General features: G+C 41.6%; 1 protein-coding gene across 1 annotated transcript in view; it reads right to left on the bottom strand.

The window, feature by feature from the left end:
* Positions 1 to 25,155, bottom strand: part of mtgo (miles to go) — a 303,974-nt gene that overhangs the window by 30,824 nt on the left and 247,995 nt on the right. The window contains exons 5-12 of the mRNA XM_080268116.1: positions 23,364 to 23,502; positions 20,060 to 20,221; positions 19,238 to 19,386; positions 17,967 to 18,163; positions 15,992 to 16,123; positions 8,341 to 8,532; positions 1,288 to 1,534; positions 616 to 820 (exon numbers count right to left, since the gene is read on the bottom strand). Of these exons, the coding sequence (XP_080124242.1) occupies positions 616 to 820; positions 1,288 to 1,534; positions 8,341 to 8,532; positions 15,992 to 16,123; positions 17,967 to 18,163; positions 19,238 to 19,386; positions 20,060 to 20,221; positions 23,364 to 23,502 (1,423 nt within the window). The remainder of the gene's footprint in view (positions 1 to 615; positions 821 to 1,287; positions 1,535 to 8,340; positions 8,533 to 15,991; positions 16,124 to 17,966; positions 18,164 to 19,237; positions 19,387 to 20,059; positions 20,222 to 23,363; positions 23,503 to 25,155) is intronic.

The raw sequence follows: 25,155 nt of genomic DNA, 5'->3' as shown, positions 1-25,155 counted from the left end.
TTTAAAAATTAAAATGTCCCACCTGTGCTTTCACTGCCATTAATTCAAGCATTCCAAATAAAAGGAAACAATTGTAATTTATCACCAACACTGCATTCAGTTATATATCATACCTTTCCATCACTATCTGGCCATAGATCTTACCAATTGCACTCAGCTAATGTATTACTCAAAAGTTTGGGGGCTAATAACTCCCCTCACACACACACACACACACACACACACACACACACACACACACATATGCACAATGTACATCTGTCTATCTATCTATTGCCAGACACCTCAATCCCGTTTGGGGTGGCCACAAACAAATCGCCTGCAAGTTGCCCTGTCCCCCGCCATTTCACTGCCCTGCTCCCAACTCACACACCCCTCTCTCATATACCTCTCCACCCCATCCCTCCATCTCATCCTCGGCCTCCCCCTCCCTCTTCCCCCCTCCACCTCACTCACAAACACTCTCTTCGTCAGTCTTTCACCCTCCATCCTCTCCACATGGCCAAACCACCTCAGTGTGTTCCTCATAACGCTTCCTATCACATCCACATCCACACCACAGCAGAATAAAAATAGTCTTCAATCATAACAAAACCAGCTACCCTTCCAACTAACCAGTGCCACGGTCGACCTCCAGCCGATAACTGTTGACTGGTGAGCCTCCATGGTCCTGTGGTGGCATCCAAGTTAGTGTCAGCTTGTTGGAGCGAGGTCGACCCTTTACACTAGGGGCTGAGGGTGGTTGTGGGCGCTCTGGCAGTGTGCGATAGCAGGCTACATCAGAGAATGGTGATTTTCCTTCCTCATTGTGAGCACATAGCTGGGTGGGCATGGGAGGCATAAGATCATTATGGGGTGTATAACATCATTATTATAATCACCATCATCATCATGATCCTGATCATTTTCCCACCTAAAGATGGGGTGAAGTAGGTCCAGAAATAGGATAAAAGAAAGTACAGAGGTGGGACAATTATCAACAGCAAGCCCAAAGAAATGAGCCACACAATCATCCACACATCAATCAAGCCATCCGATTCCAAATACATCTCACAAGTCTATACAGCTTCAGGCAGAAGCAGGATGAAATTTTTTATAAAAGATCATTGCCAGAACAAAACTTAACTTTACGGGTAAATTGACTGTACTGTACTATGCAATTTTCCTGAGAAATTACCTTCATATATTACTGTACATAAATATCTCTACCTCATCATGCATAAGTGATACACTATTTCTACCTGGTGACTTATTTTGGAAAAACAAGCATGAACTTTTTTTAGTTACCCTAAATGTGTAGTCTGTATTTCTCCTAAGGCTTTTGCAGGTGAAGCGTGTATCACGGCCATTATACACAGGCTGGAATCCATAGCCAGTGAGTGAATCTTCCATCTGTAAAGTAAAGCTGTCATCTGATGTGCGGCGTATCCATCCAAGGGTGAGAGAAGTGGAAGTGGCATTTTCCTGGGATGGAGCAGCAGGCTGGGGAGGCACCACTCCACTGGTGAAGGCAACAGTCTCACTGCTGAAAGGGCTGTAAGAGGAGTGTCAATCAGTGGTAGGCAGATGTAATCGGCACCAGCCAATCAGAGTAGTACAGTAGAGTCTTCATACAACACGAGATAGGTTATGCAGAACCTCGTGCAAAATCAAATTCGCGCTAAAACATGACATATATTTACATGTAAAATTGGGGGTTAGGTTCTGGGAGCCTTATATTTTTCATTAAAAATATTTTACAGACAGATAATTACAAATATGTCTGCCTTAAGACACCCAAGACAGTGTGTTTCGGTACGATTTCACCAACTGGACACATCAGTGCATACTGCAATCTAACCTAACCTAACTGATTAGTTTTGCCCCCTAATACTCCCCATAAAAGTTTTAATCACCAAGGACAACTCTCCCTATGTGCTAGCGGGTCTTTGTAGGCAGCTTGTGTTAGGAGTGTAATGCTGTATGGTAGCGGGACCTGGGCTGTATAGGAGGAGAATATTCGTAAGCTCAGACATACAGATATGACAATGATTAGGTGGATGTGCAGTGCGTCCCTGCATGCAAGGCCTGGGGGGGCTGGGTTTATGATAAAAGAGTTGAGAGGTAGGATGGGACTGGAGTGTACTGGTGTTGTGATGAGGAGAGGTAGATTGAGATGGTTTGGGCATGTGGAGAGGATGGGGGATGATAATTGGGTGCAGAAGGTGAGAAGTGTTACTATTGGGGGTGGGGTTGTGAGGGGCAGACCAAGAAAGACATGGGACGAGGTCATTAAGTGTGACCTCAGGGTTAAAGGACTGAACAGGGAGGCTGCAATAGATCGTGAAGCATGGAGAGCCGCCATCAGGTGACCAAGGCTGACATGCAAGCATGTTGGAGCCTACGAAAATGAAAAACAAAAACGAAGGATTGCCACTAAGCCTCTTGAAAGTCCTCATTACCAATCAAGCAACAACTTTTGACCTAAACAACACGTGAATAATGGCCGCCCAGCATCAGGCATATTTTGCCAAGAATCACCTTCAGCTCATTTAAAAATAAAAAATAAAAAATGCAGTGTGAAACTATTATTCAAAGCCATTAGTCCTCAACAATAAAGGAAAAAAAATGCTATTAAGAAGTCATCAGCAAGGAGTGATTGCGTATTTCTCACTTCTCAGATACACACGAATGCAGTAATCACAAATAATAAGCAAGTCAGCCAAGCAGTATAATTTGTATGACAGTATAATTCACATGACCTGAACTCACATTATTATCTTACCTAACTATGTATGTCAACAAGTAGTGTCTTCACATATCATAAAATCCGAATTTTCTTGACCAAAGACCGTCAGTTCATGACAAACATCAGGCACAAAGCCTTTTTTCTTTTTTTTTCTTTTCTATCCCCACACTCATTACACTAAAGGCGAGAACAAGAATTTTACTGCTCCTTCATCATTTTTTTTTCCCCCCAACAAAGAAACCTATCCACATCGTAAACACACCCGACTCATGTCTGTCTGATCGTTTGCATTTAAGCTACCTCACCACCTGCCACTTCGTCCGACAATTTTACATTTTCATTTAGAATAAATACTTTTCTTGTGTTCATTGCACTTTCAGGGTGTTTAGGCTTAACTAAAGTTACTGTGGAACCACATGCTCAGAGTTCTGAGAGGAAATGAGGAGCAAGGAAAAAAGCAAATAAACTTCTCATTACAGTGACTGTCTAGCAGGCTGTGGCAGGTGGTATGGGACATGGGTCATGTGGGTCGGGTCAGGTCCAGGAAGCCAATCAGTGACCAACAAAAGCATAACACACAAGTTGTATCTAGAAATCCAATACCTAAACACACCCATTTCCCTTTTCTCTTGAGCAACTGAGTGGTATTACCGTGCTATTAAGTAATTATGGGAGAAATTAAATGCTCGTGTTATTGTAAGATTGTTGTTTCATTTTGTCTTAAATTGCGACTCTCCTGTAATCCCAAAGGGAATGGGAATGCTGGTGATAAGGAAAGCTGCAGCTCCCACTTCACTAGCCATCAGAATATCTGACCATCCCCCTTTGCTGACCTTTTCAGTGTGACACTAGTATGGAGAGTAGACCAGCATACTCTCCCACACATTTACCTATCTCATGCATTACTCTACACACGTTACATATAGCACAACATACCCCACTATGTCACAGGGGTTGATGCCAGCAAGGGCATTCAGCCAAAAAACTTTGCCCCTGCGACCTAGTGGTGGACCTATTGAGGGGTGGCGTGACGCGGGCTATGCCAGCGTAGTTTTTGGGACCAGGATGGGATGGGGCTTGGATCTGTGCTAGAGGGTACAGGGCATTGCAGTTCCCAGGCTGCAGCTTCTGCCCAACACAGAGGGGTGTGAACCTGGGAGTAGCACCCCAGGAGGCTGCCCTATCAATGGGTGTATAATGGTGGGGAAGCTACAGTGCCATGGCATGCTTGGAGGGTGTGCCTGTAACTGTCCTGGCAGGGTGCCCTGGGGCCACTGCCACAGCCACTGGACATGGCTGGTGGGCTATGAGTTCCAGGTCCCATGCCTGACCTTAGGACTGAGCAGGATGGGCAGGGCCTGTGGTCTGTCTCTCTTCCTATTTAATTTTAATGACATGACAAAAAATGAGAACAAGTGGATGCCTCATGATACCAATCACCCAAGAGAATGTGGATAGTTTGAAGGGCATTGTGAGGGAATTGGTCGAAGCAATGAGTACGAGGTGGATGGATGTTGGCTATGTACAGGATGTTAGGTATAGCAGAGGATCAGCAAGAATGATTAACATGAGGGATTGTTGGTATACTTTGGCATGGAAGGGCAGATAGATATGGTAGTGTGGGTGAGCTGGTTGAGAAAAAAATGAGTGGAATATGTCATGAATGTAATGAGAGTGAATGAAATGACTACAGTAGTGAAAATTTTGTTCAGCAGGCTCACACTTTCATTTATAATGGCGCATCCTTGACACCCCGACCCACAGCAGTGGGCATCATATTACGCGATGCTCTCACACCTTTAGACCCGCAGTAATGAGGTGGCTACGAGACCTCGCCCTTAGAGGTGTTTAATCGACCCGGTGGTATATCGTAAACTGTCATTCTGCATTTACTTGTCAACCATCATGGCCGCATTAACTTAAATTCACTGGCGCCCCCACTGCAATGGGTCGGGGTGTGGGAATCTGAAAGGAAACATCACATTACCTGATGCTCTCACATCTTTTAGACCCACAGTGGTAAAGTGGCTATGAGGCCTCGCTCTTACAGGTGTTTAATCAATCTGGTGGTATATTGCAATAATTGATGGTTTTTACCCAACTCTCTAAGGTAAACATCTGAACCTTCCCAGCTTCTCTCGCTACCTTTCAATTTTTGCATTTTTCATCCATCCATCATCCAGTCCTATGTTGCCCCATGAGGAGTGAAGGAGCCCAGAGCTAGGCATGTTGGTCCTGATATTTAAGATGAGTGATTTTTGCGTTCTTACATTTCGTGATTTCCAAGTTTTATCACTTGCCAAACATTTCCCCACAGTAACATAATTTACTTGTTATAATTTAGAGGTCATGTTAGTTTACAATGAATAAATTACTCAAGTTCTTGTTTCATATATATAATAATGACACATTACCAGTTTCCACAGGTTTGGAAAAGATCAGCAAGATCACTACCCATAAATGTTAGTGCAATGATAAAACATGTAAGTTTTCTGTTTATAGTGGACACAGGGTGTGTGGTGACTATTCAGTACTCATATATATATATATATATATATATATATATACTGTATATTAATTACCATTCAGGACTGTAAGGCCCATATACTGAGGATTATTACTGTACACCTGACACAGGATGATATAATGTCTTGCTTTTGTAGTGGGCTGTTCCTGCCTAGTGATCAGCTGTTTGGAGAACTAACATTTTATATAACTGTTCACACATTTCACTAAATTTGTTAGATTACAATTATTGTTTAGTCATAATGCACAGATCACACTAGACTTGGGGTGATGATCTACTTTTCATGGTGGGCTATTCCTGCCCAGCTGCTGCCCCATGTTCAGTTAATGGATATTTCCTCCTCAGCCTCTATTAGACAAATGCAGGAGCACCAAGTCCCTCAATTTGTTTAATTTGTAAGCAGAGAGACAGATTTACTTTTGTATGAATTTTTAATGAAGTATGGTATTTCTATAACAATGTTTGACACAGAAAAGTCAAATTTCAGCATGAAGGCTGATGCCACTTTGTTTCTATGTATAGCATCCATTTAGTACCATTAAAATAATCTCCAAATTGTTTCCTGAACAACAAGAAACCACTCAGCTTGGCACTCAGTCCGGAGGGTAGGGTTTATAAATTAATACAGACTATCATGAGGAAAGAATATGAAGTTACTTCCAGTCTAAGACATGGGGTAGCCTCTACAATCAAAGGATACATTAAACCAGAATGGGAAGGAAAAAATGAAACTAAAAATAATAATAAGCAATTATAAGCAAGTACCGGTATGGATGGTGTTGTGAGAGAACAGTTCAGAATATATGCATGACTGGAGAACTGAATAGTATCTAGGAGGAAGAATGGTTGCTTGAAGAGTGAAGAACATGATGGCTGTCTTACCTATAACTTTTGGATAAATAAGGTACAATAAATTTTTTTCAAAAATAATTAAACAATAGCTAAGACTACTTACATGTTCCAAATAGAGCTTGTGTAGTAGCTACTAGGAGACTAACTACCAGCAGCTCCACTTAGCACTGCTTTACCAGACATGCGGCACAAGTACGGCCAAAGAAAGTACCGTACATGTAATTATTAGTCTGGATACTAAACAGATATTCATATATACATGACTGAGTTGTATAGTCAGCTCATCCATATCATGCACTTCCATACCATTACAGTAGTCACTTGATTATCCGGACGCTCTGTATCTGGACATGTTCCGTATCCGAACGTTTGGCCTTGGCTCTCGTATGTCCATATCCGGATTTCTTTGTTCGTATCCGAACAAAAAATTTCCAACATCACCAGTTGGGCGGCCTACAAAGTTTTAAAAATCAGTTGGGTGGCCAGCCAGCCTCTCTGGCCAAGTGCGGGTAATAGACCACAACCCACCAGCTGAGCAAGAATGGCCATCCACCTCCTCACCAAACGGTCAATGTCCCTTGGACACCCAGTTCACTCAGACGCTCCTGCCCACACACGAGTAATACAGACCCTAATCCACTATCCGAGCAAAAATGGCCATCTGCCTTTCTACCAAATGATCAAAGTCACCGGGCCAGCCTCTCATGCCAAGCTGAGTGCTAGTAAAAGAACCTAACCCACCAGCTAAGCAAAAACGGCCATCCGCCTCTCTACCAAATAATCAAAGTCATCTGGCCAGCCTCTCGAGCCAAGCCGTGTGCTGGTAAAAGAACCTAACCCGGTGGCTCGATCGGTAGAGAGGCAGCCTGCGATCCTACCAGACCCAGTTTCGAATCCTGGCTGGGGCATGGAACAGTTTAAGGATTTGAATTTCATGTAAAGCAGACTTTACCAATCTACCAGAAGACTCGCCGACATGTCGTAAAAATACCCCAGCTAATACCAATACACCATTCCTGTATGCGACAGCCCTAGCATGTATTCAATATGGACGGTGCGTGTTAGCGCCGAAGTAGTGACATGTAGAGGTGTATGTTAGGTAGGAGGACTACTGGGCTTTGGGAGCAGGCTGTGAAGCCTACAGTATGCCCAGAGTTGAACAAAAAAAAAAAAAAAAAAAAAAAAAAAAAAAAAACTAAGCAAAAATGGCCATCCACTTCCCTACCATATAATCAAAGTCGTCTGGCCATCCTCTCGAGCCAAGCCGTGTGCTAGTAAAAGAACCCAACCTGCCAGCTAAGCAAAAATGGCCATCCGCATCCCTAACAAACATTCAAAGTCATCTGGCCAGCCTCTCGAGCTGACCTGTGTGCTGGTAAAAGAACCTAACCTGCCAACTGAGCAAAAATGGCCGTCCACCTCCCTACCGGATGGTCAAAGTCACCTGGCCGGCCAGTAGAGACATGGCAATGCTGTGTTCAGTGGTGAGTACCGCATGTCCCTACTCGCTGTCCAGCTACAAGAGTTGGAGAAGGAGGAGCTTTCTGACATTTGTTGAGTGATTACTAGTGATGGGCAATACCAGTGATTAAATTTAGATATGACACCAACTACTTTGTTGGCGAGTAGCGGTGGTATCAGTTACAGATACCAACAGCTAGGTAGCTTTGTAATTAATACCTTTTCAGTCCAATGAACTTCCTAAAAATTTAATAAAATTACTCACACCAGGCTCAGTCTGGGTTAAAATAATTACATGGCCACTATTTCACAGGAATGTGAACACCAAAACTGTCATTCAGTGCACTTATAAATGTTAAAATCATCACTTCTCAGTGAAACAGAATTTTTGAAGATATGATTTCAGTTAACTGGAGAGTCCATTTAGTACAGTAATCCCTCGATTACCTGACATAATAGAGCCATCGGTACATCCGGATACGGAAGAAATCCGGATACAGAGAAATATCCTACCTATCAATACCCTGCCTACATGTACAGGACCCCTCCTAACTGTGGCAGTGACCTTCGGTCTCTCAACTATTTAAAAATCAAAACACACATGGGAATACCCAATATAATGCTAGACACTAATAAAACAATGCCCAGTGTTATAAACAACCTGACTCAGTCACATGTTTGTATCACCCAATAACCTGAAACTTTTTCCTTTACCTCTTACCCTTACCTGACAAAGCCTAACTTCCACATGTTTTCTGTGCCTCTGCCTCACCTGGTGCCATGCTCATTAACAGCAGCAAGCCTGACTCTGTAACAGGTGTTAGGCTGGAGCTTGTTGATGGTGTGCTGCTTGCCCCGGCCCCGAAACACTTCACACCATTCCCCAGGCCCAGTGCTGTTTCCACCACTCAGTTCCAGTACAAATGCAGTTACTCTTGACCCATTGTCCTTCACTGTGCCAAACCTGTAATTCCATTAATGATGATACATGACATAGATCAGAACCAAGCAAGGTCAATAAAATTAGGCAAACTATTATTTTATTTTTTCAAGAGTTTCAGTAAAATTACAATCAAATAAAAATCTCATATTCATCATCCTAACACCTTCTAATTCCAAGCATGTCCAAAGAGCAAGGAATCCTTACATGAATGACCAATATGAGTAGCACAGTAAATACCCTCCAAGTCAGAGTGAGAGTGATTTTGAGACTAATTTACACCAAAACTTTTTTTTCTTTTTAATAAATTAACCTAACCTAACCTACTGTAGTCTGACTAAACATAATCAAACACATTTACGAAGGATGTGTCATAAAGACCCCCGTAATTTGAGGAGTTTACATCATAGAAAAGGCTGGAATACCCAACGGGCTTGACTGTTAAAAAGTAAATATCCATCCATCCATCACCCAATCCTACACTGCCCCACAAGTAGCGTAGGAGCCCGGGGCTAGGCAGTTGGTCTCAACATTTAAGATGAGAGTTAAATAAATAAATTTAAAAAAAAGCTAATTATTTCTTACATCAGCCAGAGACAGATAGTGAAGTGGATGACGAAGTTGATGATGTTATGTCAACTGTTTCTACTATGGACTTCGGAGGCTTTGAAGATGAGGCAGTCCTGAATGATGATGGTGGTGGAGGCAGTGGAAGTGAGTGACCATGTCATGTTTAGAATCCTCCTCAGCCACTATATAGCCTCTGAGACCTACCATTTTCAACCATTTATTGTAGGTGAATTAATTAAAACCATTTTGTTTCATTTTCCTTTAAAATAAGCATGTAAAACAAGCATGTAACACTAAATAAACAATACATACATATATAAATTAATGTTACATGCTTGTTTTGCGGGTGAAAAATTAAGAGTATGGACAAATGAGGTGTCTAGGACTGGTAAGCCCAGAAACCATTATAATTTTTCTCATAAGTTACATTATTTTCAAGAGGCGCAATTTGTTTGATGTGCATTTTTATGATACCAATTATGCACATCTTAGAAGGTATGACTGTACATATTTACATACTCACCAAGCCCTCATTTTTTGACCGATCGTTATTCGCCATTTTGTCGTTTCGACATTTATAAATCTTCATCCATTTTTGTTGTTCAACATGGTTATCCCCGCCATTTCAACAATTCAAACCGCTCGCCATCAGACTGATCAACAGAGCAGCCCAGTCTCCTGCGCTCTGCCTTGCTTCATCCGTCTGCATTTCTATTTGGCCTCGTGGAATACTACAGACCACCATGGCTCCACCCAGGACCCCTACTGTTACCCCTGTCAAGTGCAGTTCAACATGAGCGAGTGTTCTCCATCACATGGTCGGGTGACGATTGCACCAATGATTAACGAACGCTCTTAATGCACGATACTGTTTTGGTGCCAGTTTTACATAATGCACACCTTAGTTTGCACTAGGCTTGGTAGGTTATTATCATTGGGGGTCTTGGGGATGAATTCCCCCAGTTAGGTTTCAGCATTTCCAGATATGCTTCACCTGCTATTTAAGGTTCTAAACTGAATAAACCTGAGTTTATTTGGTGTGGTGACATCATGTCCAGTCGGAGGGGTCGGAAATAAACATGCTATAGAAGATGTTCAGGCAACTTTCTTTAATACTGCTAAGTAGGTATATTTTGTTTCTTCTCCAATATTTTTTTTTATTGAAAATCAATTCTCAATCATCTGAGATGTATGTAATACTAAAATAATTTTCCTTGAGAACATAGGTCTAAACAGCTCAAACCCGTGTCACTTTCGTTCATATTTACCAGATTTTTTCCATCTTTATTGAATACAATTTGAATGATGAAGATGGTCAGGAATCTAACCCCTCCAATTTCTTAACAATCTTATGGGTAATATCGGTTCATTATTCGACCAATTCGTCACTCAACCACTTTTTATAGAAAATAGCCCTGTCGAACAGTGTGTGTATTTACCTATTTGTATTTACCTATTTGTAGTATACAGGAATTGAGCAATGCTCGTGTTGTCCTGTCTCCATATCCACATTTATCAAGTCTACCTTTACACACATGAATGTTTTTCTCATGCACCACCTCTTTGTCTAAGTCGTTCCAAATATTTAAGAATATACCTAATTGTGATATATACGGAATGTACTATGCTCGTGGGTTTCCGTCGCTGTTTCTCAATAAGTCGAATTTAACTTTAAACTCGTTTATGTTTTTAGACTGGACGATCTCTTTGTCCAGGCTATTCCATAAGTCTATACTTCTGTAAGGAAAGCTATATTTCTTGATATCCTTCAAGCAGCTTGACTTTTTCAATTTCATTCCATGTCCTCTTGTTGCTCTCTTATCCCATACAAACAGATCTTCTTTGTCAATTTTATCTACTCCCACCATGGTCCTGAACACCGCAATCATGTCTCCCTCTTTCTCCTTTCCTCTAACGAAGGCAAATCCAGTTTTTCCAGCCTCTCTGTATGACAGGTCTGTCAGACTGGGGACCATCTTGGTTGCTGTTCTTTGTATTGTGTGTGTGTGTGTGTGTGTGTGTGTGTGTGTGTGTGTGTGTGTGTGTGTGTGTGTGTGTGTGTGTGTGTGTGTGTGTGTGTGTGTGTGTGTGTGTGTGTGTGTGTGTGTGTGTGTGTGTGTGTGTGTGTGTGTGTGTGTGTGTGTGTGTGTGTGTGTGTGTGTGTGTGTGTGTGTGTGTGTGTGTGTGTGTGTGTGTGTGTGTGTGTGTGTGTGTGTGTGTGTGTGTGTGTGTGTGTGTGTGTGTGTGTGTGTGTGTGTGTGTGTGTGTGTGTGTGTGTGTGTGTGTGTGTGTGTGTGTGTGTGTGTGTGTGTGTGTGTGTGTGTGTGTGTGTGTGTGTGTGTGTGTGTGTGTGTGTGTGTGTGTGTGTGTGTGTGTGTGTGTGTGTGTGTGTGTGTGTGTGTGTGTGTGTGTGTACATATTACATATTTTATACAAACAAACAATAAGCCTAGAACAAGGACTGACCAAACGATGACGACCAAGGACCGGACAAAGGACTTGGTAATGAGTACATGGAATGTAAGAGGAGTGAATGATGAGGTGAAAGAGAGAGAGATTGTCCAGGTGCTTGAGGGTGCGAAAGTGGATGTAAGTGGAATAACTGAAACAAAATGGAGAGGAGAAAGTGTGAGAGAATGGGAGTATGGATGGGGTATATGTGCGGGGGTAGGTGAGAATGAGAGAGCGAAGGAAGGAGTATGTATAGTTGTGAGTAAAAGATGGAAGAAGAGCATAAGACAGTATGGATCAGTTGGGTCAAGGATTGTGTGGGTAAAGTTGAAAGTTGGAATACAAATGTGGGCGATTGTGTGTGTGTATGCGCCAACGCAAGATCGTGCTAGAAGAGTGAGAGAAGAGTTCTGGACAAATGTAGAAGTGTGCATGGAAAAGTTTGGAAGGAATGAGTGAGTGTTTTTGATTGGTGATATGAATGGTAAAGTTGGGAATGCGAAGGTGGATGGAATAGTTGGTGAGTGGGGTGTGCCTGCTGAGATAGATGAGAATGGGAGTGCGTTAGTGGACATTTGTGCTGGGAGGGGGTTGGTGGTAGCCAATACCCTCTTCAGGCATAAAATGATCCACAGGTATACATGGCGAGTGATGAGAAGAGTGGGTGGTGAACTGAATGAAAGGAAGGCAATGATTGATTATGTGTGTGTGGATGAAAGGATGCGAAGATGTGTAATGGATGCAAGAGTTTATAGGGGTTGGGGGAGTGGACTTTCTGACCACTACTTGGTGGTGGCCAGAATCAAGGTCCAATTAGAATGGAGAAATAGAAGAAGGGAAAGACGAGAGGAAGGAGTAGTTGCAAGGAGAGTGGAAAGGTTACAAGAGGATGAGAAAAAGGCAGAGTATAAGAGAGAAGTGGAGGAACGATTGGGGAAATATGAATTGGAGCAGATGGGAGACGTGGAAGGTGTGTGTAGCATATTTACAGAAGAAATATGTGCAGCATGTGATGTGGTGTGTGGAAGAAAGAGAAGACGGAGGGGGGTGCAAGGAACAGCGTGGTGGACTGAAGAGGTGAAACAGGCTGTGGCACAAAAGAAGAAAGCATACAATGAATGGATGAGAAATAGGGGCGTGGAAGAAGTTGAGAGGCGGAAGAGAGAGTTATATGTAGAAAGAAAGAGAGAGGTGAAAAGATTAGTAAGAGAGAGTAAGAAGAGAGTGGATGAGGAATTTGGAAGGAATTTGAGTGTAAAGTGGAGGGACTGTAAGAAAATGTTCTGGAAAGAGGTGGAAAGAGTAAGACAGGGTGGAAGTGAAGTTAGCAGGGGAGTGAAAGATAAAAATGGTAGATTACTAGTGGAGAAGGGAGAAAAAGTGAGCAGATGGAGAGAACACTTTAAGGAATTGTTGAACGTAGAGGATGGAAGTAATGCGAGTATAAGTGGCTGGGGAATGGCTGGGAGAAGGAGGGAGGTGAGAAGACAGGAAGAAATCAGTAGGATAGAAGTTGTGGAAGCAATGAAGAAAGTTAAATCTGGGAAAGCCCCAGGAATTGATGAAGTGTGTGGTGAAATGCTGAAGCATGGGGGAGAGATAGTAGTAGAATGGATGTGGAAGATGTGCAGATTAGCCTGGGAGGAAGGTAGAGTCCCGGAGGACTGGAAGTCAGGTATAATTATTCCCTTGTACAAAGGAAAAGGGGAAAAAGAAGTGTGTGGTAATCATAGGGGCATTTGTCTTCTTAGTATAATAGGAAAAGTGTATGGTAGGATACTTATTGACAGAGTTAGAGAAAGAACAGAGAAATTAGTTGGAGAGGAACAGGGAGGCTTTAGGAAGGGAAGAGGTTGTGTAGATCAGATATTCATCCTTAGATCTTTAGTGGAAAAGTTTCTAGAGAAGGGAAAGAAGTTGTATGCGGCTTTCATGGATTTGGAGAAAGCATATGACAGGGTGGATAGACAAGGATTGAGACAAGGATTGTGGGAAGTGTTAAGAATATATGGAGTAGATGGGAAGTTGTTGAATGCTGTGAAGAGTATGTACGATGGTGCGAAGGCTGCAGTGCGTGTGGATGGTGAACTAAGTGAATTTTTCTCTTTGAAAGTTGGGTTGAAACAGGGATGTGTCATGTCTCCATGGTTGTTCAATCTGTACATGGATGGGGTAATAAAAGAGGTACAAGGTAGGGTAGTGGATGTTGGAGTGGCCCTGATGAGAGAGGATAGTGTTTGGAAACTCCCTGTACTGTTGTTTGCAGATGATACTGTGTTGTTGAGTGAAGACAAAGGGGAGCTCCAAGGCTTGGTGGATGAGTTTGGGAGAGTGTGTAAGAAACGAAATCTGAAGGTGAATGTGGGGAAGAGTAAAGTGATGGTCTTTGAAAGAGGTGAAGTCAGTGAATGTACAGCGAGGTTGGATCGTGAGGAATTGGAAAATGTGAGTACGTTTAAGTACTTGGGTAGTGTGATGAGTAAGGATGGAGGTTTGGAGGGTGAAGTGCTTGAAAGGGTACAGCAGGGAAGAAAGGTTGCTGGTTCTTTGAAAGCAGTGATAAGAAACAGGGAAGTGAGCATGGAAGTGAAAAAGTTACTACATGACAGTATTGTGATACCAACTCTAACGTACGGAAGTGAAGCTTGGACGTTGTTGGAAGGACACAAGTCAAGAGTGAGAGCAGTGGAAATGAGTTATTTAAGAGGAGCCTGTGGAGTCACATGGAGAGACAGGCTGATGAATGAGGATATAAAGGAACGTTGTGGTGTTGATGTGGATGTGATAGGGAGCGTTATGAGGAACACACTGAGGTGGTTTGGCCATGTGGAGAGGATGGAGGGTGAAAGACTGACGAAGAGAGTGTATGTGAGTGAGGTGGAGGGGGGAAGAGGGAGGGGGAGGCCGAGGATGAGATGGAGGGATGGGGTGGAGAGGTATATGAGAGAGGGGGGTGTGAGTTGGGAGCAGGGCAGTGAAATGGCGGGGGACAGGGTGACTTGGAGGCGATTTGTTTGTGGCCACCCCAAACGGGATTGAGGCGTCTGGCAATAGATAGATATATATATATATATATATATATATGTTGGTGGTAGGTGGTGGCAACCATCATCCACTCACTTGATGTAGTGCTGCCTACTTCTTCCTTAGCCTTTATCATTCTTTTTCTGTGCCTGCCCTCCTCTCTTCCTATATCTCCCATCTTTCCTGTCACTTCTTATTCCTCTTCTTTCCTTTACAGGTGGCTTTACATTGAGTGACAAGCCAAATGGTTTCCTGTAAGCCAAGAAACCATTTACAACGCTAAGTGGTAACCATATAACCAACTCATACGTGCTCCCTACGTGTCAACAAGTGGGTTGGTGGAGGGTTAGTGTCCCTTCCCGTAAAACCAATAACTCAAAGTCAAGTGGCCACCCCTTATGGGATTATGGTGTCTGGCAATAAATAGATAGACAGATATATATATGTGGGACACTCACCATCCACTCACTCAATGTAGCGCTGCTGTCGGGTGTCTGCCCTTTCCACTCCTCCATCCTTCTTTCCTTCCATCCTCTTCTGTCTTCCTTTACTTCATTCTTTCCTTGTCCTTCTGCCTACTGGTAACTTTACACTCCCTCTTCTGTCTTTCCTACATTCTTTCCTCTTCCTTCTGCCTGTGGGTGACTCTATACTGATTGACAAGTCAAATGGTTTCCTGTACACCAGGAACCCATTTACTACGCTGGGTGGTAACCATATAGCCATATTTTGGCGCCTTGTGGTTTAGTGAGTAATTATTGCGCTCCAATCAGATTGAGCTGGTGAAGGTTTATATCCAAGGGGTGGTTGGGGTTGATTGCTGATGTAATGCCACTCAGGGATGAGCGAGGCTGGTCACTCTCATCTTAAATGTCGGGACCAACTGCTTAGCCCCGGGCTCCTACGCTCCTCATGGGGCAATGTAGGATTGGATGATGGATGGATGGATGGATATACGTATATTACACACACTGCAACAATGAGTTCCCTACATGTCAACAAGTGGGTTGGTGGAGGGATAATGTGCCTCCCCATAAAACCATTAACTTCCAGACAAACAGCCACCCTTTATGGGATCATGGCATCTGGCTATAGACAGACACATAGACAGATATTCTCTACGAGCCATTTATGACGAACATTCAATTAAAGTATCTTGCAAAAACCTGTTTGGTGCATCTGGGGCACATTCTCTAGAAGCCAGTACATCAAAGAGCCAATCCAAGATATTTTTAAAAGAACCTGTTTTGTGTACCTTGATCACAGCACATTATCCCAAAACCACACATTTTTCAAGAAGCCAATTGATAATATATGTCTGTTGGTGATGTGCAAAAATGATAAACAAAAGGGCACTACGGATAGGGAAAGCAACGGTAAAAAAGGGAGGGGAAGACAATAAAAGGAAAACAAGAAAGTAACCATATGAAATACTTACTTGAACTGCAATGAAGTTTTTGATTTTTGTAACAGCCTGGGGAGCTGGGGTGCATCTGGGATGGTTGAGTTGGTCTGGAAGGTGGCTACAGAACTTGCATCTCCCCGCACCCCTCCACACACACAATGCAGGCTGTTAGAATGGATCAGGTTAAAATCAGTTATGTTACAGAGGTGGGTGAGTAGTATGGTATTATCACCCCACATACGGAGAGTGCTTGCACCTGTGTTAAGAGTGTCATATTCTGTGGTAGCAAAACTGGGGCTGCAAAAGATGATATACTGAGGCTGGAATAAAAGGACATGAGAATGATTTGATGGATATGTGAAGTAAAACTGGATGACAGGATATCCTAAAAGGAACTCAGATGATGACTGGGAGTGGAAAGTATCAAAATGGAAACAGAAAGGAAGGAAGGGATTGAGACAATCTGAACATGTCAAGAGGATAATCCATGGGAGCTGGGTCAGGAGATCTAGAAGTAAAGTGCTTGTCAATGGAGAGGTAGACCAAAGAATACACAGGATGAGGTGGTGACTACTGTCCTCAGCATTACAGAAATGATGCAGAATAGAACAAGGCAGAGGAATGCAACCATGTGAACCAGTCTGATCCATGCTATAGGGAATACCAAAATAAAACCACAAATGATAAAATTATGATAATGATGGAGTAACGTAGGATCCAGTTCACAAGCAGAGAGAAAGTACGAAAGGGGGAGAATCAACAGAATGCCCAATGAAATAGATGTGACACTCATTCACAACCTTGCAATCCTGGCTCCACCACATATGCCTAACCATCTGTCCATATATTTTAACCAGTATACTGGTTAAATTATACATATTTGAGAGGCAGTCAGCAGACACATGGTTAAAAAGATGCTTTCCATAACATGGCTGAACATGAAAAGCTGCATGATGATTAGGAGGTGATAATTCGGCTTGGTGGGAGGATGTTGTGCTGATAGTAATTAACACCAATATTCTTTATCCATCCTGCCCAGTGACACAAAGCAAGGACTTGCTGTACCAGTTAGCATTCTGCTCAGTCTGCCTATTTCAAGACTATGCATGAGTTAATGTAGCATCTAGGATGGGAGATACCATATCTGGGCAACTCACCCCTTCAGTACAGTGACATTTTCTATTTCTCCCATCTCATGTAATTTTACAACAGTGATCTCAGTAATATCACTGGAAGAAATATGCCCAGCGGTCTCATACAATACTAATTCAGGTGGTGCCATCACACCTACTATATGAGTAACATAACTAATAAGAACAAATAAACAGAGACTAAAAGCATTACTGACATCACCCATTAAGGAAAAATTTAATTATAACATCAATCAATCAATCAATCATTTCCTGTGGCACCCCACGAGATGCACAGGGCCTCGATGAACTCTCTCCACCAATATTTGTCTCTTGCCATCTCCTTCAGGTCCCACCAACACTCCTCTCCTGCTTCTCTTTTCATTACAACATACACAACATTATTAAGCCAAGAAGCAAATTAACAAGTACTGTATAATCGTAAATGAAACATGAAATGATTATGCTCTTTCTTATTACAGTAAAATCCGAATGGCAGGGGACAGAGTGTCTTTTTAACTATTTTTTCAGACTATTGGGAGGGATCTTTGATAAAATTAGAAACAGGTACATGAACCTGAGGTTAGGCAAGTTGGTCCTGACACTAAAGATGAGAGTGACCAGCTTCACTCATCCTTGAGCAGCATTACGTGAGCAATAAACCTCAACCACTCCTCTTGAGAAATTCGGAGCATTTGGATATTCAGGTTACTGGTGGTCAGATTGATGGACTATTACAGCACAGTATGTGTAAAGCAAATTATTTCACTAAAATATGAGAGACACAAAATGAAGAAGAATGATAAGGCACAAAAAATATAAATATAATGCATGCAACAAAATGAAAACCAAGACAAGAATGAATCCAAGACACTCACTAAACCCTGTATTCTGTAGCTGGCTTCAGTGATGTGATAGTAAGGTGTGTATCTGATTGGGTGACATAACTGCTGTTGTTCAGAAACACTTCATAAGTCATCTCTCTTGCTCCATCCCCACCTGGTTCCCCTTCTCGTAACTTCAGCTCTGGGGCCGTCCATTGAAGCATTGCCTCATACGGGGTCACATCTACTACCTGGTGGTGGGAGGTGGATGAAAACTTGAATAGGCTATACACAACTTAACAACCATGCTCTAAATAAAACAAGAGGCTCTGCAGCACCTCTATTTATTTTGAATATGGCATCTTCACAGTCTGTTACATGATATGTATATTTTATCTATCTATCTATCTATCAATCACCCTACCACTTACGACGCTCCCAGGAGCACAGGGGTCAGAAGTCCAGACAATTATGATAATAGTCAGTTACTTAGCTCACTCCTGAGAGGCACTGTGTGAGCAATACCGTACTATATAGCCAACCCTGGGACATAAATCCATAAGGGTCTCATATGGGTGAAACTCCATAGCCAACAGACTAACAGGCAATCTACACTGACCTGGTTTACATTAAAACACACGCAAGAAGCTATTCAGGTATGATGTACAAAACAAAAGGTCAAGGAAAGATGTGCTATGAATTTTCCAAAAGCTACCGTACATGAAACACAGTCCAAAGCAACCACATCAGGATGTGGTTCCCAAGAATTCTTTTCAATGTGAACATTATCAAGTACAGTTAATATTTGAGTGTATGATCACTCATTCATTTATTCAAGATACTAAAGCATACAGGTACATTTCCATTTAGTAATATCAACCTTCACACAGCAAACATGCTATTTACCTTGTCTTGTTCCTTCAAAACCCTTTATCCTTTCTCTTCCATTTTCCTCTCATCTTCTTGTCTTCATGTCTTTCTTCTCTAAAGTTCTTTACTCCTTTTCTTCTCATTTCCTCACACGTCTCTTTCTTTTCTCTCTATCATTTTTCCTCCCTTTCCCTCTTAATTCTCTTGTCTTATTCCTTCCCTCAAGCCCTTTATTCTTGCTCTTTCCTTTCCCTCTCATTCACTTCTTTCATTTTCCTTGCCTTTTTACCTCCTTAAAGCCATTTATAAGTTTCTTTCTTTCCCTCTCATCTGCCTCTTCTGCTTCTCTTTTTCTCACTAAAGACTTTCATCCTTTCTCTTCTCTTCTCTGTCCATCTCAAACATCTCTCTTTTGTTTTTCTTCCCCTGTTCCCCATCACATCACACCACCTCACCTTAGGCGGTTTAATCTGTGAGAGCTGCTGCTGTAAACTTGTCCTAGGGTCCTGTACTCCTCCCTCTTCCTCTGGTACATGGCTCTCCTCTTCCCCTCCTCCTCCATCTCCACCTCCTCCATTACTACCGCTTTTCCTCTGATGTAGGTCTGTAAGGATAGCAGTACAGAATTAGTACAGTATACTGATTTCGAAGTACAATTTCTAGCCTATGACCCTTTTACTAGGAAACCGTATCTTTCATGTTTATCTTGCTACCTCCAATCAGTTTTATTTGATAGGGTGACTTTGCACAATGGAAGTATTATATGTAACCTTCATTAACTGCTTCACAACTATGGTGTTCTCTTAAGGTTAAGAAAATAAATTTGGAAGGAGCATGATTAAAATATAAAAAATGAAAACAGTACTATATTGTACTAGTATTACTATACTATACTGTGTTAATGGTACTGTATTATTCTTAAAAATTTTCAAGATTAAATAAAGTAAGAATACTTCTCAGTACTAAACTGATACCATGCCTTCTTATAACAGTGCAAAATCTATCCTCACATTATCTGTATTGTGAAATGTTTAGCATATAAAAGAAAGAGATCACAAAAACAAAGCACAGCATGCCATTAGCATGATTACAGCAGAGCAATGCATAAGGGAATTTTGTAACTGGAAAAAATTTTACAGCCAAGCAGTCCCCTGCAACATTCCTAGGTCTTAAAAATAAACTACTTTAGATGCTTTATTGCTCCCCATCAGTTATACTGTATAACTTTCTGTATTCAACAAACACCCTCTATTGTGAAGACTGCCCAATGTCTTCACCTTTCTTGGGGGAGAGGGGTGGGGTGCTTTGGAGGCTGCTGCTACCGGACTTGTTCTGCTGTGGCTGTGGTTGATGGGGGGGTCGTGAGTAGAACTTGCCTCTCCCTTGGTGCCGTGCGCTGTGACGATCAGATTTCTGCCCATACAGAGGAGGCGGAGATGCTGTGGAGAGGGAGGCTAGGGTTACTGTAGTTTATGTTTGAAAGAATCATCATCACCATCATCATCACTGTCACTATCATATCTCGGCTTTTCAATTTATTTTTGAGACTGCAATACATACCAAAGATTTAGGAAGTAAGATGTATAATAAATGTCGATAAAAACAATCTTCGACCAAGAAATCAGCCAAGAATTAAAATAATCACCAGGTGGTGTAAACTAACCCTAAGTTTAAATTCCCCTCCAAAAATAAATACTGTACCATGGTAAATGCAACTGGGATGACAGAAACATTATGTGCAGAATTCATCTGAGATTTAGCTAATACTGTATCAGATTATATTATTCAGCCAATCAAAGACATCTCTGGGATGTTGGAGTTTAGGAGTTTAATACAATCTAAATAAACCCTTCTTAAAGAAAATATTTTGTATACCTGATCCTTGCAAATGTCAGATGGATTTTACTCAACAAAGAAAAGATGCCCCGTGGCTGTAGAGCAACAGAAATACCAAACTTTAATCCCTCCAGTCCACAGTTGTCTTCTTCATTTTATTCTTGATAGCACTAGATGCTTACATTCAGCCAGGTGGGACTTTTCACACTGGAGAGGTTTGTTATACCAGTAGCTTTCATTAACCCCTTCCCTACAGGAGTCTCTCCCAAGTTACATACAATCATAAGGAGATAGTAAAATTTAACCAATGAAATATGTCTCCAGTTTCAGTGGGTTAACAAAGGCTATTTATAAAGAAGAATTACTATATCGCTTCATTCTGCTTCCAGACTGACCATGCCAATGCCCATGTCCACCAGTTTAACATCAATGTCAATCAGGTTATGTACAGTAAGTCAGCCTAACTAATGAGTGGTCCTACTGCAGAACATACTTTTTCCCACTGCAGTCAGACCTCACATGTTTAGCACTAAACATAATTACATAAGCTGCTGTTGTTGTTGAATAACCTCATTCTGTCTGGCCTAGCAGACTCATCAACCACAGGCAAGCAAATGCCCTTGCAGGGCTGTCCCATGCAGTGAACAGATGTTCCCATGCAACAGACAGCACCTCATCACAGCAAGATGTGGGGAAGAGTGTGGTGGTTTGCTTCCCAGATGAATGCTGCATTTGCATCTCTCCACTCAGTTAACAGGGGCACCACAGTAGGCTCCACATCACCTCCATTATTTGGTTTCCAGTATATGGTTACCACCCAGTACCGTAAATGGCTTCTTGGGTTACAGGATACCATTAGCCTTGTCAGTAGTGTAGAGCCACCTCAAGTGGAGAGAAGAATAAAAAATAACAGGATGAATGAAAAATTACATAAGTAAACTGATGCAAGGTGGTCTAGTGGGTTAAGGTGATCCAACCAGATTTTTTTTTTTTTTTTTTTTTTTTTTTTTTTAAATGTGACCAACTCTGGGCATAGGCTTCACAGCCTGCTTTCAAGGCCCAGTAGTCCTCCTACGTACCGCACACCTCTACATGTCACCACTTCGGCGCTAACACCCACCGTCCATACTGAATACATGCTAGGGCTGTCTCATACAGGACTGGTGTATTGGTATTAGCGGGGGTATTTTTACGACATGTCGGAGGGCCTTCTGGTAGATCAGTAAAGTCTGATTTTTCAGAAATTCAAATCCTTAAACTGTTCCCTGCCTCAGCGGGATTTGAACCCGGGTCCGTCAGGACTGCAGGCCAACTCTCTACCGATTGAGCCACCGCCACAAGGGTTTAAAATCTGATGAATGGCTAGGTTCCTCCATACAAAATGCCATCATGAGCAAGAAAATAGTTATCCTCACCATTAGCTAACTTAGTCCTAGTCCCCTACACTCCTGATGGGGCGATGAAAGATGAAGCAATTGAGAAAAAGGCAGGCAGACCATACAGTATGTGGTCAAACTGCTAGCATAAGCCACATGAAAAGAATGATAATTCAGCTGAAGATGGCAGGAAAGAAAATTTGAAAGCTAAGCAGTATGTAAACAATTCTGCAGCTTTGAAACAGAGCCCCCCCCCCCCCCACATATTTACAACATATAACAACAGCTGATACCTGGTGATCTAGTGGTAAAGTTCTTGGGCTGAGTGGTTTGAATTCAACTACAGCCAGAAGTCATTCCTCACCCTTTTAATGTTAGGGCTACAGTAGCCTTGCCTCATGGCTCTAAATCCCAAAGGGTAATATGGGATTACCCTGTCTTTCATACAGTTGAAGAAAATATGTCATTACCACTGTACTAATTAATAGTCAGCACTTCATACATTATTTCAACACACGCACGCATGCACGCACGCACGCACGCACACAGATTCAGTATATGATAATGGTAATCATGAACTGACTAAACATAAGATGTTTTGCTTTGCAAAACTGATTTGTAATTATTAAACTTGACACACACATCTACATTATTTATTAACATAAGTTTCTCCAAAAGAGTAACTGTTACGAGGTTCTGAACAGATTTAAAAAGCCCTTCTACACTGCAAATTCATGTAGCCCTACTTATGTCTTGAGATATGGATGAAAGTACTGCACCAATTTTATTTTTCTATCAAGTAGCTACATGCATTCAGTTGATTCCTAATTTAAAGCTGCTTTGCTCAAAGTTGTTTCATAATGAGTTACTATTTTTTTTTTACTTGCTTATGATTCTTTATCAGAGTGGATGGTGGTGAAGTGATCCACTGTAAACTTGCTTTAGAGTCAGGACTGAGAACTTTTTGACCATTAACCTTCACCCAAAAACCTGGAGCAGGTCTCACAATGTTGTTTTACTTACAGTAGCATTCTGTCGGTACAAATCCTAGACTTTAATGTGAGGACTGACTGTAAAATAGAGTTTGGGACACTGTAAGCAACAGCTGAAACTATGCAAGCAACTTAAATATATTTAACCCCTTCACTCAGATGAAGTCTTTTCATTTAACTCTTGCTACTTGTATCTCCTGATTATTTTATTTAGCTTATGGAGGATTTTTCAACCCTGAGGGTTAGCTGTAGACTTCATTCACTCCTTCAATGCATGAGGCTCTCTTTACATTTCATAAAATCAACTACTCGTTGCCTGATTAAAATAATATATCATCTAAGTGAAGGACCTGAGAAGAATGTGATGGGTTACTTACGTTGAGCCAAGGGTGGAGACATAACAGGAGGGTACTGTGGGGGCGCCTGGTAGTGTGGGGGCACGTAACTCTGAGGTGGTGGAGGCCCAGGGGGTGGTGGCCCATAAAACTGTGGAGGACCTTGACCAGTGTTCGGACCCTGAGAACAAGCAATACCAATAAGTATTCGGTTGTACAGTACGTGACTTGCGAATCATTTCACATCCAGTGCAGCCATGTAATAACTTTTACGTATGCAATAAAAGCTACAGTTGTCTAAATGCTGTGTAACTATAATGGGATTCCCTAAAAACAAAGGTTCTGTCACTACATACTAAAACTAAGCTAAAGTACGAAGTACACAACTACATTCAACAGAACAGCAATTATCTGGAATCCTTGGGAAAATCAGTTTCCTAGACTGGCAATACAGTATTACCAGAATGGTCATGTTTACCAAAAATCAGTAATCACATGGATACCCTTACTACCATACATAAGATGTATTATGGTAAAACAAATATGGTAATACATTAGTTTTCCACTTCAGGCTATAAGTAATTCAAAACAAAAAATATGAATTCTGGAATATCCTTAAGCTTACTAAGGTATTTATCTCCCAAAGAGATAAACATACATACTGCACCTCAAAAAATACAAGATAAACTCCACCTGAAGTACACAATGCAGTACCAGATTCAACTTATGAGCAGTTTCCCATATTATTAACAGACATCATCATCACCCCAACCCTAATTACCAATGATGAAATAAGGTGAAAATTATGATCCAGGAAGAAATGGATAAAGTACAATTGTATGAGAACTATCAAATAACACATCCAGTGAAACTGCAGACACTGTCATTGAAGCTTTTTGAAGTCCAAGCTCCACCTCACAAACAAAATCATCAGCACATATTTTGTACTTTATACATGAGTTTCATTATAGCTACACATATTTAAACAAAGCCATTTCTATGATTACAAAATTTAAAGAGGTGCCATCCCTTGTCATGTGTTTCTCCGTATAGTTATAATCCATCGATTTTGATTGTTACTACTTTGTTACCTCGCTTCCACAAGCCTACCTCGTTTTCTCACACAATCACTTGTCACTTCCACCCATTTTCTTTTACCTACCCTGCCTCCTCCCACCATCAAAGTCACCCACAAACGACTTTTTCTTTTTTCATCCTATCTACTTCCATTCTCTTTTGTACCGGTAACCATACTATATAGGAACACTTGCTTCTACCATGTTATCAATGGACTCTATACTCCACATCTTCCACGAATCACTGATTCTTATCATGTTCAGTAAAGAAAAACCACACACATACATAGCAGTACTATTTCCACAACTCTTAGTCCTTATTTCGAACACTCATGCCTTACTGAAGTCCTGCTTTCATACACTAATCTGAGGACTACCACATCCTCATGCAGTTCTCCACCAAAACCTCTACATTCAGTCCTATGTTACATTTCAAGCCCTTCAGAACACTAGCTTCCTTAAGAAATCAGCTTATCTTACAGTACTACTGAGCTAAGGCACTTCAACATTTCCACCAACTGGTTTCTCAATACACTAGCTAATCACATCATTACCTTCTTTCTCAACTACAGTAATTTTATTCTTAATTTTTATACAGGACACACAAACACTAATAAATTTTGGTCCAGACTGCAGTGATCCAATTAAGTATTAGAAACAGCAGCAGTCATCTGCAAATATCATGTTTTACATACTCCAACTATAATCATTTATAACCAACCCCACCCCATTCCATTTATACACGTGAGAACCTCCAC

The sequence above is a fragment of the Coenobita brevimanus genome, chromosome 26, assembly GCF_032717465.1.
Source record: "Coenobita brevimanus isolate Jiangsu-jjx chromosome 26, ASM3271746v2, whole genome shotgun sequence".
Taxonomy (NCBI): Eukaryota; Metazoa; Arthropoda; class Malacostraca; order Decapoda; family Coenobitidae; genus Coenobita; species Coenobita brevimanus.
The sequence above is the reverse complement of the archived record's forward strand: the minus strand, read 5'-3'. Positions and strand labels throughout refer to the sequence as shown.